Genomic DNA, 16778 nt, shown 5'->3' with positions numbered 1-16778 from the left:
GATACAGGAAGTAGATACAGAACACACAGGAGGTACATACAGTAGACACAAGAAGTAGATACAGTAGACACAGTAAGTACATAGAGTAGACAGAATAGATACAGGAAGTTTATATAGTAGACACAGTAGATACAGGAAGTAGATACAGTAGACACTGTAGACACAGAAAGTAGATATAGTAGACGTAGTAGATACAGGAAGTAGAGTAGATACAGCAGACACAGTAGACACAGGAAATAGACATATTATATACAGAAAGTAGATACAGTAGACACTGTAGACACAGAAAGTAGATATAGTAGACATAGTAAATATAGGAAGTAGATACAGTATACGCTGATGACAGTAAGTTGACAAGCTGGCGGATGAACAAATACATCACTCATCATCTCATCTTAAGGGAATGTTAATAAATAGAAGCTTGACCATTTAACTTAAAACAAGTAGAGACAGCTAGAGATCAGCTAGAGTTAGAATTTACTAAATACTAATGTACACCATCAAACAACATCTGACTCCACCTGGTTCTAACATCTGACTCCACCTGTTTCTAATGTCTGACTCCACCTGTTTTTGGAATGTCTGACTCTACTTGTTTCTAACGTCTGACTCCATCCGTTTGTAACATCAGACTCCACCTGTTTCTATTGTTTGACTCCACCTATTTCTAATGCCTGACTACATATGTTTCTAACATCTGACTCCACCTGTTTCTAACGTCCAACTCCACCTGTTTCAAATGTCTGACTCAACCTTTTTCTAACATCTGACTCCATCTGTTTCTAACATCCGACTCCACCTGTTCCAAACATCTGACTCAACCTTTTTCTAATGTCTGACTCCGACTGTTTCTTACGTCTGACTCTGACTGTTTTTAATTTCTGACTTCACCTGTTGCCTTCTATCTATTTTGTGTCACAGTAAACTACATACTTAATTAATTTTTTAGACAGAAAGATCAATTGATTAATGAAGAAGAGCCTCACCAGATTAATCAGTAATAATAGTTATTAATTACAATACTTCAGTAAAGATCAGTAAAGCTTTTCCTCATCTGTCTCCACCTACCTCAGATCTGTTGCTTTCCATGAATCAGCAGGTTAAAGGTCAAACTGCTTCAAGGTTGAGCTGGATGTCAATTGTACCTGATGTGTCACATGAGCAGACATGGCCTCTTAGATTTTTCCTTTTCATTAAAGTGAAGAATTCAGACTGTTATCATTCGTCTGGATTCCTGCGAGGTGAATTGATCTTTAAGTATAGCTGGTAAAGGTCTAGCTGGACGGTGGTGAGCTGGAGTGTCTGCCAGCAGAGTAATAAGTTTCATCTCTCAGATCTCCATCAGCAGGATGAATTACAGACATACCAGACAGGATCACTGTATGAAACTGATCCAGGAACAGTTGATATGAAACTGAAGCACACTGTGTCTGTCTGCATCAACTCATCCAGTCTGAATCAATCCAGGTCCAAAACACCAACATTAACCCTACCCTCACATGGTCACACAGATCAGACACAGTCAGTGTGAAGGTGACGAAGGTTCAGTTTAACCCCCTGTATGCTGATTTACCTCCAGTTTAAAGTGAGATCACTCCAGGTCAGCAGCAGTCACACAATTGTGCTTATTTACGTCTATATCAGTAAAGGACATTCACATTCTCAGCTGTTTTAATATATCACTCTTGCTTCTGTGTGGAGAGTTTTAGTGAACATATTTAGTTTGTAGATTCTGTGTTTTCCTCTGAACTTAAGAGTTCAGTATGAGCAGGTTTGAGTTCTGATTTTCTTTTATTCTTACAAGTTTACTAAGTTTTTTAGAGGAAGTTCACATTCATTATACTCAACAGATGAGACTACATATGCTAAGCTAGTTAGCTTTAGCTGTAGTTTAGCTTGGTTTTCAGTCTCATGATAACTCAGTGTAGCTGCTGCTTCATTTAATTCTGTGGAGTAACAAACTGAATTATTAACTGACTGTTCATTATAATTAACATTTTTCATTTACAGGTGTTCACTTAGTTTTAATATGACAGTTTGAGCTGTGTGGTTTTGTCCCTGATACAAATATATAATTATCATATATAATATAATAATGAAAATAATAATAAAATGTATTTGGGCCTATAGAACATTTAACATTTAACAGTAACATAGTGGTCTTTACTCAGTTTTGATCAGAACCGTAGTTCCTGTATTTTGTGTTCATAGTTTTTTGTTTTTTGTCTCCCAATAATCTGATTTTCTGGTTTGATGTTAATCTGCAGGAAACAAATAAAAATACAACTTTGTGAAGAGAATCATGAAACCAGAAATCTGAGGTAAAATCTGTTTAACTCATCACTGAATTTTTTTACATTGAAACTGAAAAATTTCAGTGTGACAGCACAGAGGATGATGATGGTTTATGTTGTTATTGACAGATTCCCAGCACCACCCGCTGGATGTTTACTGTCACTACACTGTGTACGACTACTACTCCTACTGTAACACTGTAAAAAAAAAAACAAAAGACCACAACAGTAGTACATTGTCAGATAAATCCAATTCCTGCTGGTTGCCTCTGTTTTCTGATTATTGAAATCATGACCCTTAATCAATCTGAAGATTGTACCTGAAAGTTGAATGATCTTGTGATCTAGTTTAAAAAAACAAACATGTTAGAGAATGTTCTAAGTTAAGCTAAGCTAACGTCGATGAAAACGTTTACAGTGTTAAAACATGAAAGACAATTAATCAGAAAATTTTTTAATAAATGAACTGTATTTCAGCAGTAGCATAAAGTCAACACTCATTTACAGAGGACAAATATGGAGAATAAAACAGTAAAAACACACTAGAAAATTCCAGGGAAATTTTGAGTGCCACGGGGGCTACTGCCGGGATGAGTACATTACTTATTTCCAGTGTTCAAAAGCCACCCTGATCATATTCTGGTTTTGAGAAATGTCTTGATATAAAAGACTCTGATATATAACAATGTCACATCCCCCCATCATGTATTATGTGGGAAATATCTCATATTCTGTGTTGTTGTTTTTTTTTTTATAAAACAAGAGGCAACATGTCTTCAAACTGGCATTTAAAGGGTTAAAATCCTGAAAACTAATAAACATTTGGTAGGTTTGAGCAGAACTGAAGTGGTTTAAGAGATGTATGCAAAAAAAGCAGAAAAAAATATTGATATATGATAATTTTATAGCATTTTCTTTGTGTGTCCTTTTTTGGACGCAAGGAACCCCAGACGGTACAAAATGTGTTACCAGTGTATAATAGACCTGTAACAGTAACTGACATTAGATTTTAAAAATATGTCAAAAAAGACACTTTCTTGCAGAAATTCATACCTTCAGCTGTAACACAGCCAAAATGAACAGCTAATCAAAAAAGAAAAGTGAAAATGTCCAAAAAAGGACAGAGGGACCCCTGAGGGTTAATAAATCCCATAAACTGCTATTTAAATTACCACTATTATGTTTTTTTTTGGTGCTAAATTTAACATTACTGGGGAGGAGAGCAACGCGACTAGAAGTGACAGCGAGAGAGGGCTAGTAGCTTCTCCTCTCCTCTGTCTCAGCGGAGACCGTCACAACTTCATTCACTCATTTAACAAAACAAAAAGAAAAGCAACAAAGGAAGCAGTAAATGGACTTACATATTTAAGACCTAACTAAATGTAATTTAAGACCTAACATGCGGCTAATGTAAAGCTAGCGGAGCTTGGAGAGTTGGTTATCTGGTTGCTAGGCGCACGCACGCACGCACACAGGTCAGGAGCTGCCGTTGCCATGGCAATGCGAAAATCTGCCCAGAATTTGGCTTCTACATGGCATCAAACAACTGCAAATTCTGAGAAAACCGTTACTACTTTTCAAAAACCGAAAAGACCGTGACAGACACTGAAGCCAGAAGTTTCTACAGTCTCTATTTTATTCAGATATTCCTTAAAATGAGTGAGTAAGCTCAGTGCAAAGACAGAGTGAGAGTCTTTTGAAAAAAAAATACGATTACATTAGGTGTCAATGAGAGTGAGACATTTTATGAATCCCAACAACTATGTCTACATTTTCAGAAAGAATTATTTGTCTCCTTTTTACGGTTTGGCCGTGAGCTCGAGTTAAAAATAAAAATAAAGGTCATTTTTTACTGCCTCACGCACTCTAGCCAACTGATGCTGTCACTCTAACTTTGAAGAAAAAGTGATTTGCACTCCTCCTTTGAGTGCTCATAGTTTGAAAAGTTTACATGTTATGTAAAAACAGTTCCTATGTTTTTGAGAGAGAAGAAGTTTTCCTCCGTTTTATAGTTTGAATCACATTTCTACGTGCAGGTATGAGAGAGCTGGGTGACTCAGAAAAAAGGTGAAATTTTGTAGAAAAAAGGTGAAATTTTGTGGGTTTCTAAAGAAAATTCCAATGCATTCCTAATGCATTATTTATTCCCAGTTTTTTGGGAATAACTTTGGGAAAAATTGGAATTTTAACACCAAAAGTCATAGCACCCCTTTCGGGATCAAGACGCACGTTTTGATGTATACATTACTGGGGTTTTCTCAAAGGTGCGGGACGAGTTACGCGCCGAAATTTGGCGGAAGAATAATAAACCCGAAACAGAAGATTAATAGATGCCCCGCCCCGAGGCACTCCTCTCAGCTATTCTAGCTGTAGAGGAGTGCCTCGGAGCTAAGCACCCGTGGCACTAATTAGCAACAACGATTAGCAAAATCACAATAGAATAATAATAAAATTACATCAGGATAGAAAGTAAAAATATACAAACACCAAACTGTACCTGATGAAACATTACACAAAATTATTATGGAAACAGTCTGGACTGTACACATACAAGATGTTTACTTTTTATAAACAGTTTTGTAAGAGACACAGATTTTATAAGACATTAATACGCTTCAGTGTCAATATGTGTTCATGATGTTTATAGGTGTTCAATTCAACCAGAAAATATTAAATCGAGGAATTTCTTAACGGAGTTTCGTGGAACAACAAATCAGCTGATAAATGGTCTATACAGTAATCACTACTATCAGTCAAACAGTTCCTGCAAAATGGTGATGTGATAGCAGGACTGACGATTGTCTATAATCAATATATTAATCAACAAACCAAACCAAACTCCTCCAGAAAGACCTGTTTTTCACTTCTGGTTTCTTTGTTTACTCCGCCGCTTCTCTGGTGTGACGCAGAAATGTGACGTATACACAGCCGGAAGCTACCCAGAGCGCACGCGTCCTGGCTGGAGGCACCGTGAGTTCATTGTGTTCTTTAGATTATAAACAAATGTGAACGTTAATAGAGAGTTCCACTGTTTGTCTCTTCTCAGCCAACCAGTTTAAACCAGGTCTGTGTTTCCGTCCGGTCATGGTTGATCTTACCCTGAAAACACCGGTGTTTTATTTAACTGTAGGCATGCTTGGTGTTAGCATGCTATCAGCTAACGTTAGTTTACAGTTGAAACATTAGAACGGCTCAGTGAAGGTTTAACTGAAGGTTCCACTGAGTAACTTAAAGGAACACCAGTAACAGACCAGTCAGACCAGTTACATCTATACGATCCTGTAACACTCAGGGGTGAACTTCCTGTCGATGTTTGTGTTGAGTTCAACGTGACAGAAATCAGACGGATCTTCATCATGTAGACGTGTGTTTAACAATCAGAGTAAAGTTTACAATCTATAATATATGTCTATATAAGTCCAGGGTAAAACCTTCAGTGGTTCTATGATTAAAAAAAAGGTCAGGTCACCAGAAACTGAATTCTCCTGTAGATAGAAAACAGGTCTTTACCACGGATGAAGAAACTGGTTTACTTCCAGCTTTCCTGCAGCAGTGGAAGTAAATGAAGCCTTGAATGTTAATGAAACAATTCCTCCAGGATGATGACTGACAAACCCTCTGTCTGTACAAATTGTGTTACTACCCCCTCTGATGCATCATCAGGACAACACTGCACTGCAGGAAGCAGGACTGTATACTGCTGTCAGAGGGGAGAGAAACACCAGTAACAGAGGAAAACAGACTGGTTGGTCAGTGACTCGTTAGGGGGAAAATGGAGGTGTTGTAAAACTGACTGGTATAATTAATGGAGACTCCTGTGACTCCTCCAATGTGTCATGTTCAACTGTTTGTGTTTCTCTGTGATTGTATGTTTTCAGAGTGAAAGATGGAGCTTCAGTCCCACAGGACAGAAACAGTGAAGGAGGGAAGAGAGAGACAGAGGGAAGGAGAGGGGGAGGACGGAGTGACTGCAGGAGGAGGAGGAGGAGGGGGAAAGAAGGCAGGCATGAAGAGGAGACATGAGGAAGAAGAGGATGAAGACGAGACCTCACCCACCAAGAAGCAGGTACATTTACTGATTGATTATCAATCACTCTGATCTGATATGTTATTGATAGTTGGATGTTTTTGAAAATGGTGTGTTATTTATTTGTCAGGTGCCTGATCACAGTGTGAAGGTGGCCAGTCACTACAACAGTCTGCAGGAAGTTGGTCTGGCTGCTCGAAGTCGAAGCAGAATCTTCTTCATGAGGAACTTTAACAACTGGCTGAAGAGCGTCTTGATTGGTAACTGATTAATAATAATCGGTACTATCCATCAGTTTATCATTCCTCACTGTTCAGCAGTTGTCAGTACCAGATATTATCAATCAGTACATCACATGTCTGTGACTATCAGACATCGGCAACTATTTTGGTAACAACAGTGGCTCAGACAAATCAGTTCATCTTAAAAGAAGTCATTGATCATAGTTATTAGTTAATTATTTTCAACAGAAGATAAACACCTGATGTACATTAAAGTCCTTTCAATTGAGTGGCTGTTTATTCAATGGACAGGTGAGATCCTGGAGCAGGTGCGAGGGGCGGGGCCTCAGCAGATATCTGTGTTGGACCTTGGCTGTGGGAAAGGAGGAGACCTCCTGAAGTGGAGGAGAGGCGGGATCAATCACCTAGTCTGTGCAGGTAATCAATTATTATTGATTAATGTTACTTGTTCCTCTGATCAGATGTTGTCAGGTGCTCTCACACCTGTTTGTTGATCTGGTGTCTGTGACGGCTTTTGGCTGGACTGCAACACTGGGGCCAGCCCTATAATCGTGAAAGTCCTTGACTGACCGAGTGACTGAGTAATGATATTTCCAGCACTTGAGTGCTGAGCCGCAGTCCACCGAGCTGCTCTGGTTTCTCGGCTGCTCGGGAACTGCAGGGAAGCAGAGTAGTGCTTCCAATACACTGAGCCATTATGGCAAACAAACTACTTTCATTACATGTATCATTATTACTAACAGAGGCAGGTGGCTGTGGCTCAGGAGGCAGAGCTGGTAGTGCTAAATCAGAAGGTCGGTGATTTGATCCCCAGCTCTTCCAGTCCAAGCCCAAAATTGAAATTGATGTATCATCGGTGTGTGAATGTGTGTGTATGGTAGAAAAGCGCTTTATGAATGTGCGTGTAAATGGGTGAATGTGACTAGTAGTGTAAAGCGCTTTGAGGTGTCGTTAGGACTTGAAAAGCGATATAAAAATGCAGTCCATTTAGAGGAACAACTAACAACTATACAACTATAAGACACACTGAGAGCAGAGAGCAGGAGGGAGGGAGGGAGAGAAGTCATCGGTATTACTATGTAACCACTATGACCAATTCCAAATATCAAACAGTAAAGACCTTCCTCAAATAAAAGTCTGTTAAGTTCTGGAGCTGGAAGTAAGTAAAGGCTAAACTATTGTGGATCCCAGACGGAGGCTTTGAGCTGTGTGAGAGACAAAATAAGAAATATAGTCTGTCTTGGGCCTGCGCCCCAGTGGCTCACCTGGTGGAATGCGTGCCACTTGGGCTTAGTCCTTGACCCAGCAGCCTGGGTTTGAGTCTGGGCTGTGGCGCTTTGCTGCATGTCATCCTCTCTCTCACTCCCCCCAATTTCCAGTGTCTCTCTCAGTATGACTAATGTCACTATGAAAAAATAACTTAAAAAGAAAGATAGTCTGTCTGTTCTAACTTTCTCTCTGAGTGATTATTTATAGTAGTATATACAGCTGAAATCACAGCTCTGTCTTGTCTTTAATTTATGTGATTGGTGATTTTGTCATATGATGTCGCAGTTATAAAAGGGTAGCAACCCTTTAATGTAACTGTTAAAAGTTAATTGTTAAGTGGACTTATTGCACACGCCTAATACTATCATATTGCCAAATCTTCATAAATCAATCTGCTACCCACAGCTCAACCATAATGTAACCACTGAATTCACATTGTAATCCCTCCTACTACTCGTTACTGAAAAAAGCTATGGCATTACTGCAGTGTGTTACTAAAAATGTGTTAACTGCAATCTCACAGATGCTGAAGTCTTAATAGATTTAATGTTAAAAATTCCCGCCTAAAAGGGGTTATTACACGTACAATTAATAATCAATGACGTGTTTGTTCTCAGATATAGCAGCAGTGTCGGTGGAGCAGTGTCAGAGTCGTTATGAAGACATGAAGAGGAAAAGTCACGCTAACGAGAAGATCTTCAGCGCTCAGTTTATCACCGCAGACTGTTCCAAGGTAGAGCTGCAGAACACAGATCAGTTTATCACCGCAGACTGTTCCAAGGTAGAGCTGCAGAACACAGATCAGTTTATCACCGCAGACCGTTCCAAGGTAGAGCTGCAGAACACAGATCAGTTTATCACCGCAGACTGTTCCAAACTTCAGCCGCAACACATAGATCAGTTCATCCCTAACCAAGGTAGAATAACAACACATAGATCAGTTCATCCTTGAACCAAGGTAGAATAACAACACATAGATCAGATTATCACCACAACGCATAAATATTTCTCAGTTTTCCTTTGTGTCTCTTCTGGGTCTCTTTGTTTGCTTGTAGAGATGTACCTATAACTGCTTTGATGTCTGTGTGCAGGAGGTTTTGTCAGAGAAGCTGGATCACCCTGAGCTGATGTTTGACATCTGCAGTTGTCAGTTTGTTTATCATTACTCATTTGAGAGTGAACAGAAGGCTGACATGATGCTGAGAAATGCCTGCGAGCGTCTGAAACCCGGAGGTTACTTTATTGGAACGACACCAGACGCCTTCGAACTCATGTAAGACAAAGTTAAAAGTTTTTATATGTAAGAACTCAAACATTTATACCTATGTATGTTTATGTTTTATAATATTAATAATTCCTGCAGGAAATTCAGTGCCTGGTGGTATTTTTTGACATTGTCTACAGTCTGTGCAATAATGACATGACGATTTTTATACTGTCTGAACCTGCGGTGAGCTTGTTAATGTGACTGTAATTGACTGTCAGGAAACACACAAAGAGTAGTTTATGATAACAATGTCAATGCCCCTCGTCTCTCCTTTCTCTTATTTTTCTTTCCCGCTTCCTCCTCTTCTCTTTTCTTCTCTTTTCTTCTCCTTTCCAGTAAACGTTTGGAAGCATCGGATTCTCTGACGTTTGGTAACGAGGTTTTCAAAGTTTCCTTTCAGTCCAAAGGTTCGTATCCTCTGTTCGGATGTCAGTATCACTTCAGCCTCGAGGATGTGGTCGACGTTCCAGAGTTCCTCGTCTACTTTCCTCTTTTTGAACAGTAAGATTATATTTTTCGTGCATGTTTGACCAATGAAAAAAAGAACGAATGCGTAAAGCCTCAAGAGCCTTTAAATAAAAACTCTATTCTGTTTGTACTGTTAAACCATTTTATGGAATCTACTGTGGCTCTACTGTAAAAGTGCTGCAGTCATTACACTCACACCCTTCTCCAGTGACTCTGCTGTAGCTCAGCAGTACTCACTCTGTTTTCATACTCATTCTACTACTTGCTGACTCTACTGCGTCTCTACTTTTTTGTTTTTGTATCAGCATGGCAAAGCGTTACAACATGCGTCTGGTGATGAAGCAGAGATTCTCTGAGTTCTCTGAGGAGAAAGTGAAGAAGGAGCATCATCGCAGCCTCATGATGAAAATGATGGCTCTAGAGGTAATTATCAATTAGATAATTATAAGATAAGAATCAGTTATAAATATTGGCTCCGTGGACTATTCCAGAAAGTGGTTTTAGTGAAAACTCAAAATTGTTTAACCCTGAGATGAAGGAAACTCTGGGTTTTCTGTTCCAGAAACTGGGATATTTTACCGCGGTAACTTACTCTGTGAAGCTAACCTGTTCACCGGCAGGTTTCCTTTGAGTTTCTGTCTGTCTCCTCCAGCTGAGCCTCTTTTATAATCAGTAATCAGTGTGAGAACAGAGACTCAGAGTTCAGGGTTAAGTTTATAGTTAATTAAACCTCCTTTCTGAAACAGCTTGACATCGTTTACCTGCATGCATGTCTTGTGCAATGTTTATTAGTTCTAACCCTAAAAAAGTTGAAGTTGCAGTTTGTTCAGATGAACAATAGTATAACATGTTGCACCTACACATCAGTGTTTTGTTGTTCATGTGTAGGAAACATGTAGTTAATGTATATTTATCATAGATGAATGTGCATTTCATAAGTAGTAACTTACTTAATGTGTTGAATTGTTATTTTCAGCCGTTTCCTTGTGAGGACGGAGGTCGACAGGCTACAGACAGCAGAGGAGAGTACTGCCATGCTAAAGACCACAGCAGCAGAGCTGGAGTCAGACTACCACTGGTGAGTGAGCTAACAGTACACTGGTTCAGTCTGGTTGGGTCCTGTTTGCTCTAACAGTGTGGTTTGCTTGTTTTTGTGCAGGGCACTCTAAGCAGATCTGAGTGGGAAGCAACCAGTAAGTTTTTCCATTAACTTTAGTGAAATGTTTTACCACCTTTCTTGTCACCAAGTATTTTGTCACAGAAACTGGATATTTTTTCAAAGACATCTGGAGTTTTTAATCCTGAGGTGACACAAACCTACTGTTTTCTTCATCCTCCTGTGACGAAGATGAGTCGTAATGATTAAAGTTTGATGCTAGTGACCTATAAATGTACCCGGTACACACCATTGTGGTTTAGATAAAAAGACTTAAAAGTGGTTTAGATACATGTTTTCAGTGTAACTGTAACAGGAAGTAGAGAATCACTGTCCATGATGTCCAGGGGTTAAAAACAGAATCCTATAGAATCACAACAGGTATCTACCTCCCAATGAGAAGGTGACTTTAAATGTCATAAGCATCCTGAATGACTTGGATGACAGGACCCCTGACCAGGAGAATGAAATAGTTAGACTCAACTGTTCATAATTAACTGAAACTTTCACCTGTCTTCTCTGTTCTGTCCAGGTATCTACCTGGTGTTTGTGTTCCAGAAGATGTGTTGATCCTGAAAACAAAGTCTTATTGTTTGACTCATGAAATTACCTGCTGCTCATCAGCTCACCTGTTCTCCATCTTGTGTGCGTACAGTGTTTACCTGTTTTCTTTTTAAATCAGTTTTTGATAAAGTATGAACTGTTTAAGTTTGTTGAAATGAATAAAAACTAAATTTAAAGTAAGTTCTTGTATCGTTTTGTGTGCGGGGGGTTTTCAAAGGGCAATTGATCAAACAGTCTTGGTCTCATGTTTAAGTCATCGGGAAATACCTTAAAAGGTCATGAGCTGTGTGTCAAAGTGTACCCGTAACATTTGTTGTGCACTTATAGTGCCAGAGGTTTATAACTTTCTGGAGGTGATCTGTGGGGCCCCTGATCAATCCAGTATTGGTTCCAGGTCATTAGGTGGCCCTGTCTTGCAAAATAAAGTCTGTGTGTGTGTTGTGTTGTCTGTCATTATATGTACCTTTGTTCTGTGGTAGGATTTAGGAGTCGCTGATCAACATCATGTCCCCATCTAGTGGTCAAATGTCAGCACTACAAGACCTCGTCACATGAAGAGAACAGACCACACTCGAGTAAAGCAATCTGATTTATCCCCAAGTAAATTTGCACATACAAGGAATTAGAAGGGAACAGAAAAAACAAGTATCTATCTGAAGTGAGAAAAATACAAATACTACAACAGACATGTTAAAAACATCACTGCCAGGCAAGGCCATAGGTTTGGGCTCAACATTGGTAGGGACGCATCAACCCTTCCAAAACAAGGAGGGCTTTTTCATGCTGTCAACAGAATGGTTTATTAACAAATGATCTGTATTCACATTTAAATAATAATTCAAATATTGTCCATATGCAAACCTACGCCCTTGCTGCCAGGTCCAGCGTTATCTTGAACTGCAAAACACTTCAGGTCGGCAACTTAATGGATGATTCATGTTCATTCATCAAACAAGAAAAACGTGTGTGTTTATTTTTCCACCAAAACTACTCGCCTCATCACAGCATACCACCTGCATATCTCTACCATGAAAAAAGTTCTATGAAGCAATGAACAAAACAAACCACATCACAGCAAAGACGGTGAGAGAATGGCAAATCATATGTAAGCATCCTTGATACTCTTATTGGCGGAAGCGCGTTCTTTAAGTTTCTTGTGGTTCTTCTTCATGTCACACATCAGGCTCTGTATGCCTTCTGTGTGAAGCAGCTCATTTCCAGTGCCCTGGCCCAGTACTGTTGTCATCTCCTCCAACAGCTTCATCACAGGCTCCAGCAGGATCAGGCGTCGGGTCTGCAGCTCTGCCGCACTCCCCACCACACACACCAGCCCCAGCTGATGGACAGCTCGTCTCATTTTATCCTGAATATCAGCAACAACCCTCCGCTTCACAGACATATTCTGCAGTTTGGCATCTGTCTCATGAATCTTATTGTCAGCCTTTCTGATGTCAAGCTCAACCTGATAGATCAAGGACTTGTACTGATTCACTTTGGAAGAGTATGAGTTCACCTGAGATTCACAGCTCTGTACCTCCTGATTAGCTCTGTCTACAGCATCAGAGGCCTGGTCCATGTCTGATTGACCGACACCAACCATAATTCCTCCTGAAATTAAAGTAGATTCATAATAAAAAAAAGTAGATTGATAATGAAAAAACATGTGAAAATGAACAAATTTCTATACTGGATAGTCCCCTATTTATTGTAGTCAGCTATATAATCACTTGATTACATTTTAATTAACTTGTATAGTTATAACCTGCTCTATTTACTTACCAGCAATCCAACCCACAATTGGGATGAACATGACACCAATCCCTGCGTTCCGTATGCTCTCTGCCTCATCTCTCTTCGCCCTCATGTTGTTCAGGGTGTCTTCTGCTGACCTCAGGTTTGACCTCTCTGTCTCTAGAGCATCACTGTAACTCCTTAGAGAGGATTGGTGTGAGTTCAGCTGTGTATTCAAGTTCTGTAGCTCACCCTCTTTCTGACTTTTCTGCCTTGCTAAAACACTCTGCTCTGCAGTGAGAGACTCAGTCACCCTATCCACTCGTTGAAGCTCTACTCTGGCTATCTGCTCTGACTCTTCCATCCTCTGCTTCATGTTCTTAATCTGTCGTCTGATATCATCAAAGCTCTGGCATCCAGGAAGGACCATGTCTGCATCTATACTGAGGAGCATCTCTGAGACAGTGTTGAAGGAACAGAGTCCACTCTTCAGCGGCCCAATCACAGCCCGGGCCAGTTCAATCAACTCCCAGTGCTGCTGCCCTGCAGATCTGTGAGCGCAGAGAGGAAAGGGTTAAAGCTTAGAAACTGAACAGACAAAGCTGAGTGGAGTCCGCTGCTAAATTATGGTGTTATATTTTCCAAACAAGTCAGCTAAGATGGTGAAAGCTCAATTTAATACCAGTTAGGCAGCATGCAGTTTCAATACAGTGAACTCTGCCATTCTAATACGTACCCACAAGAAACGGACCAAGCCATGAATACTGCAAAGTGACAGCTGGATACTTGATTACTGCAAGATGAAAACAAATACTTTGGTTAACTTATACAGGAGGAAAGACAACAGAAAAAGTTTTGTACAACAGCAAAAACACAGGGAGACGGTGAAACAACAGAACGAGGAAGAGACACTTTGTATGAAGGTGGTTGGACATCAATACACATACTCAGTGTTTAAACAGAGTAAAAATCAGTACCTATAGAAAATTAAAGCTGCAAGCAGTGATACGCTGGCCCTTGCCCTGCTGTGAACCTTGGAACAACACGCATTATGTTCCTGTGTATCGTGTGTAAACCATACAATGAAAATGTCATTGAAACCAAATGTTGATAGTCAAGGGTTACTTCCTGTTTTCAGTGGCTGGCGCATTCAGTATGACGTCATATTCACATGCAGATGTCTTCAGTGTGGGACCATCATCAAATGTGAAGTTTGGGGCAGATTGGACAATTTATGTTTTAGTTAGGCTATAACAACTTCCTGTTTAATGGTGAAACATTTGCTGCACCGCCACAGTCACAGTCTTAAGCATATTCTGACCAAGGTTGAGGTGGGTGTGGTCAACCTGCTAGGAGGAACACATCAAAGTGTAAAACATGACATTTCCTGTTGCCACAAGGGGATGCTATGATCGTAACATATTGGCATCTAGGTCTCTTAAGGCCTTTATGAAACATAAAGTTTGAGGCAGTCTGGACAGTTTGTACTGGATTTATAACAACTTCCTGTTTCATGGCAAAACATTGAAATTCACTGTGCAGGCGGGCAGGTCCTCCAACGAAAACTCAAAAGTTTCACAATTTAGCATTGTAAAGGTCTTAAGATCAGACTGACTAATCATGATGTCAATCTAATTAATTCTGTGGGGGGAGTTTGTAAAGTATGATGTCCAAAAATTGCAGAGGAAATTCAAAATGCCTGACTTCCTGTTGGGTGCATGGGTGCAAGCAGCTTTTTTCTGTCTGTACACGTACATGAAGCAGAGGGCAGGGCGGCCTAATTGAAATTTTCTAGGGGGCGCTTTCAAGACATTATCCATTTTTATAGAAGATCAAAGAAACGCAGCGGAGGGAAGAAAAATATAGAGAGCGGTGTCATAGGTTTAGGCTGAAGTTACATTAGACCCATCAAAAACATGGACACAGTCAAACACCGGAGTGTATACGACAATGGTTAAATGTCAGCACAGAAAAATGAAATAATCACACAATTTAAAATGAAGAAAAGAAGTTTCTGACATGATGCTGAACCTGGGTCAGAAACTGATGCTGGAGATGTCTCACCTGAAGCTAAAAAACTGATGAAACTGGCTGCATTACTTACATTTGAGCTAATTTTCTAACACTTCTGACGAGTAGATGACTTCAATTTTAAAAAAACTCCAAAAGACACAAAGCATTGAATAACAAAATACATCCCAGATGGGTTCATACTATTATGATGTGCCCCTGCGAAAACACTTCCTTTGTCGTCTGTGCTCCTTGCAGTGCGTTCTCTATTTGGTTGTGATGTGGTTATTTGCAAGCACATTTGTCTTTGTGTTATGCTTCAAGGAATTCACACCCCAAATGGAGACAATCATGAGAGCTGTTAGGTGCACAGAAGGTTCTTCAACATACAAATTTACATGCAGACGGTGAAAAAAAGTACAGGACAAAACTCACGAACATGCACAGGAGCACAAGAAAACACCAGGAGAAAAATACAGGAACCGAAAGAGACAAGGTGACAAACACTGAGGGGAAAACACAGACTAAATACACAATATAACAAAGATAACACAGAATAAAACAGGAAAAAACAAAGCCCAGAAGTGACTCAGAGTGCAGACGGTGACTATTTGGTGGTGTTTGTGTATTTGTAGTGCATGTGTTGTCAGAGTGATAAAGATGTTTCCTTAATAAGCATGTGTTTTCTGAAGAACACTGAGCTTCGCCTCCATAAACAAGGGAAAAAATGAATAATAAAAAAATGTTCACAATAACATAGATTGACAGATGATTTAGAGATGTGTCTGCTGTAAACTTACCATGGTTGAACCCTTTAGTGCATGCACTCAAAGTAACAAAAGCTCTGCTATTTAAAGTAAGAGTGGATAGGGTTGGGGGGTGGCGGGGTGGGGTGTGGTCAATGTGATTTCAGTGAAACAGTGTGACTTCAAACATAGATGGAGCAAAGTGATGTGAAAGTGAAAGAGTGTGTGTGTGTGTGTGTGTGTGGTGTTTGTGTTGTGTGTGTGGAGGGTCTCATATGCTGAAATCAGCAAATCCACAGTAGTTAAAATATCATCTCCTTGACAAAAGGATCAAGGGGCCAACTCAGTGGGGTGTATAGAGTTGCTCCTAGGTGTCAGCAAGTCTACACTGGAAGAATGTGTATATTCTTCCTCATGATCAAGCTGTGGAATTCTGCGTGATTGATTGTCTGATTGTTTACATGTGTCTTCACATGTGACATTCTGAGTTCAGGTTGATTGCTAATTGAGCGTCTGTTTCAGTTGGCAGTGTTTAGCAATTCACACACCAAAGGCCTTTTTAGTGAATGATGTGTCTAATGTAGAAAAGTGTGTTTTGCAAAAAGTGTAAGGTCGAAAATGTGCGTATAGTTGTGCAAATCTGGTCTGACATTTTGCTCCTTGTGTGTCAGTTTCAAAATCTGCATTATTTTTTTTTAATTTTATGTCATTTCAGTAAACATTGAGACTTGCAAAACATAGATGGAGCAAAGTGAAAGTGAAAGTGTAACAGGCGTTCCACTAGAGATCACGCAGGAAGTGTTATTAGTCTCCTATTGTGGCGAGGGTCTGGGTGGATGCTCACACTAACAGATGTAAAATATGGTTAGAAATTTACAGTGCACAACAACGCCCACCTGGGAATTTCACCCAGGGAAGAAATTCGGTTCAACTACTGGCACACCAGGTTCGCTCTATTCAATTAGCACGGGTTCGTGCTTACTAAACACTATATATTACAATGG

General features: G+C 39.9%; 2 protein-coding genes across 3 annotated transcripts in view; one reads left to right on the top strand and one right to left on the bottom strand.

Annotated features, from left to right (window-relative positions):
- The first annotated feature begins 5164 nt into the window (after positions 1 to 5164).
- rnmt (RNA guanine-7 methyltransferase) lies at positions 5165 to 11440 on the top strand. 2 transcript variants are annotated; one of them, XM_022747378.1, is made up of 11 exons: positions 5165 to 5264; positions 6173 to 6360; positions 6452 to 6581; positions 6855 to 6980; positions 8450 to 8565; positions 8924 to 9105; positions 9436 to 9600; positions 9873 to 9990; positions 10544 to 10645; positions 10727 to 10760; positions 11256 to 11440. In XM_022747378.1, exons 2-11 carry the CDS (start codon positions 6181 to 6183, stop codon positions 11291 to 11293), a joined length of 1191 nt encoding a protein of 396 aa, XP_022603099.1. In that variant the 5' UTR covers positions 5165 to 5264; positions 6173 to 6180; the 3' UTR covers positions 11294 to 11440. The 2 variants fall into 2 exon arrangements, with proteins under 2 accessions (XP_022603099.1, XP_022603098.1); XM_022747377.1 differs by having other exon boundaries at positions 5248 to 5358.
- Positions 11441 to 11863: 423 nt separating this feature from the next.
- LOC111223294 overlaps positions 11864 to 16778 on the bottom strand; it is an 8838-nt gene continuing 3923 nt past the window's right edge. Inside the window, exons 2-4 of the mRNA XM_022747385.1 lie at positions 13755 to 13811; positions 13067 to 13569; positions 11864 to 12895 (exon numbers count right to left, since the gene is read on the bottom strand). Coding sequence (XP_022603106.1) covers positions 12387 to 12895; positions 13067 to 13569; positions 13755 to 13777 — 1035 coding nt within the window. The 5' untranslated portion in view covers positions 13778 to 13811 and the 3' untranslated portion in view covers positions 11864 to 12386. The remainder of the gene's footprint in view (positions 12896 to 13066; positions 13570 to 13754; positions 13812 to 16778) is intronic.

This window comes from Seriola dumerili, unplaced genomic scaffold (assembly GCF_002260705.1).
Source record: "Seriola dumerili isolate Sdu_G_001 unplaced genomic scaffold, Sdu_1.0 BDQW01000110.1, whole genome shotgun sequence".
In the NCBI taxonomy this organism is placed as follows: Eukaryota; Metazoa; Chordata; class Actinopteri; order Carangiformes; family Carangidae; genus Seriola; species Seriola dumerili.
Note: the sequence above shows the minus strand (reverse complement) of the source record. Positions and strands in the feature narration are given on the sequence as shown.

Excerpts from the sequence above, each read along its gene's own strand:
- rnmt (XM_022747378.1), top strand. The coding sequence starts at position 6,181 with ATGGAGCTTCAGTCCCACAGGACAGAAACAGTGAAGGAGGGAAGAGAG. Across the intron at positions 9,106-9,435 it reads CCAGACGCCTTCGAACTCAT|TAAACGTTTGGAAGCATCGG; the intron begins GTAAGACAAAGT and ends TCTCCTTTCCAG. Across the intron at positions 9,991-10,543 it reads TGAAAATGATGGCTCTAGAG|CCGTTTCCTTGTGAGGACGG; the intron begins GTAATTATCAAT and ends TGTTATTTTCAG.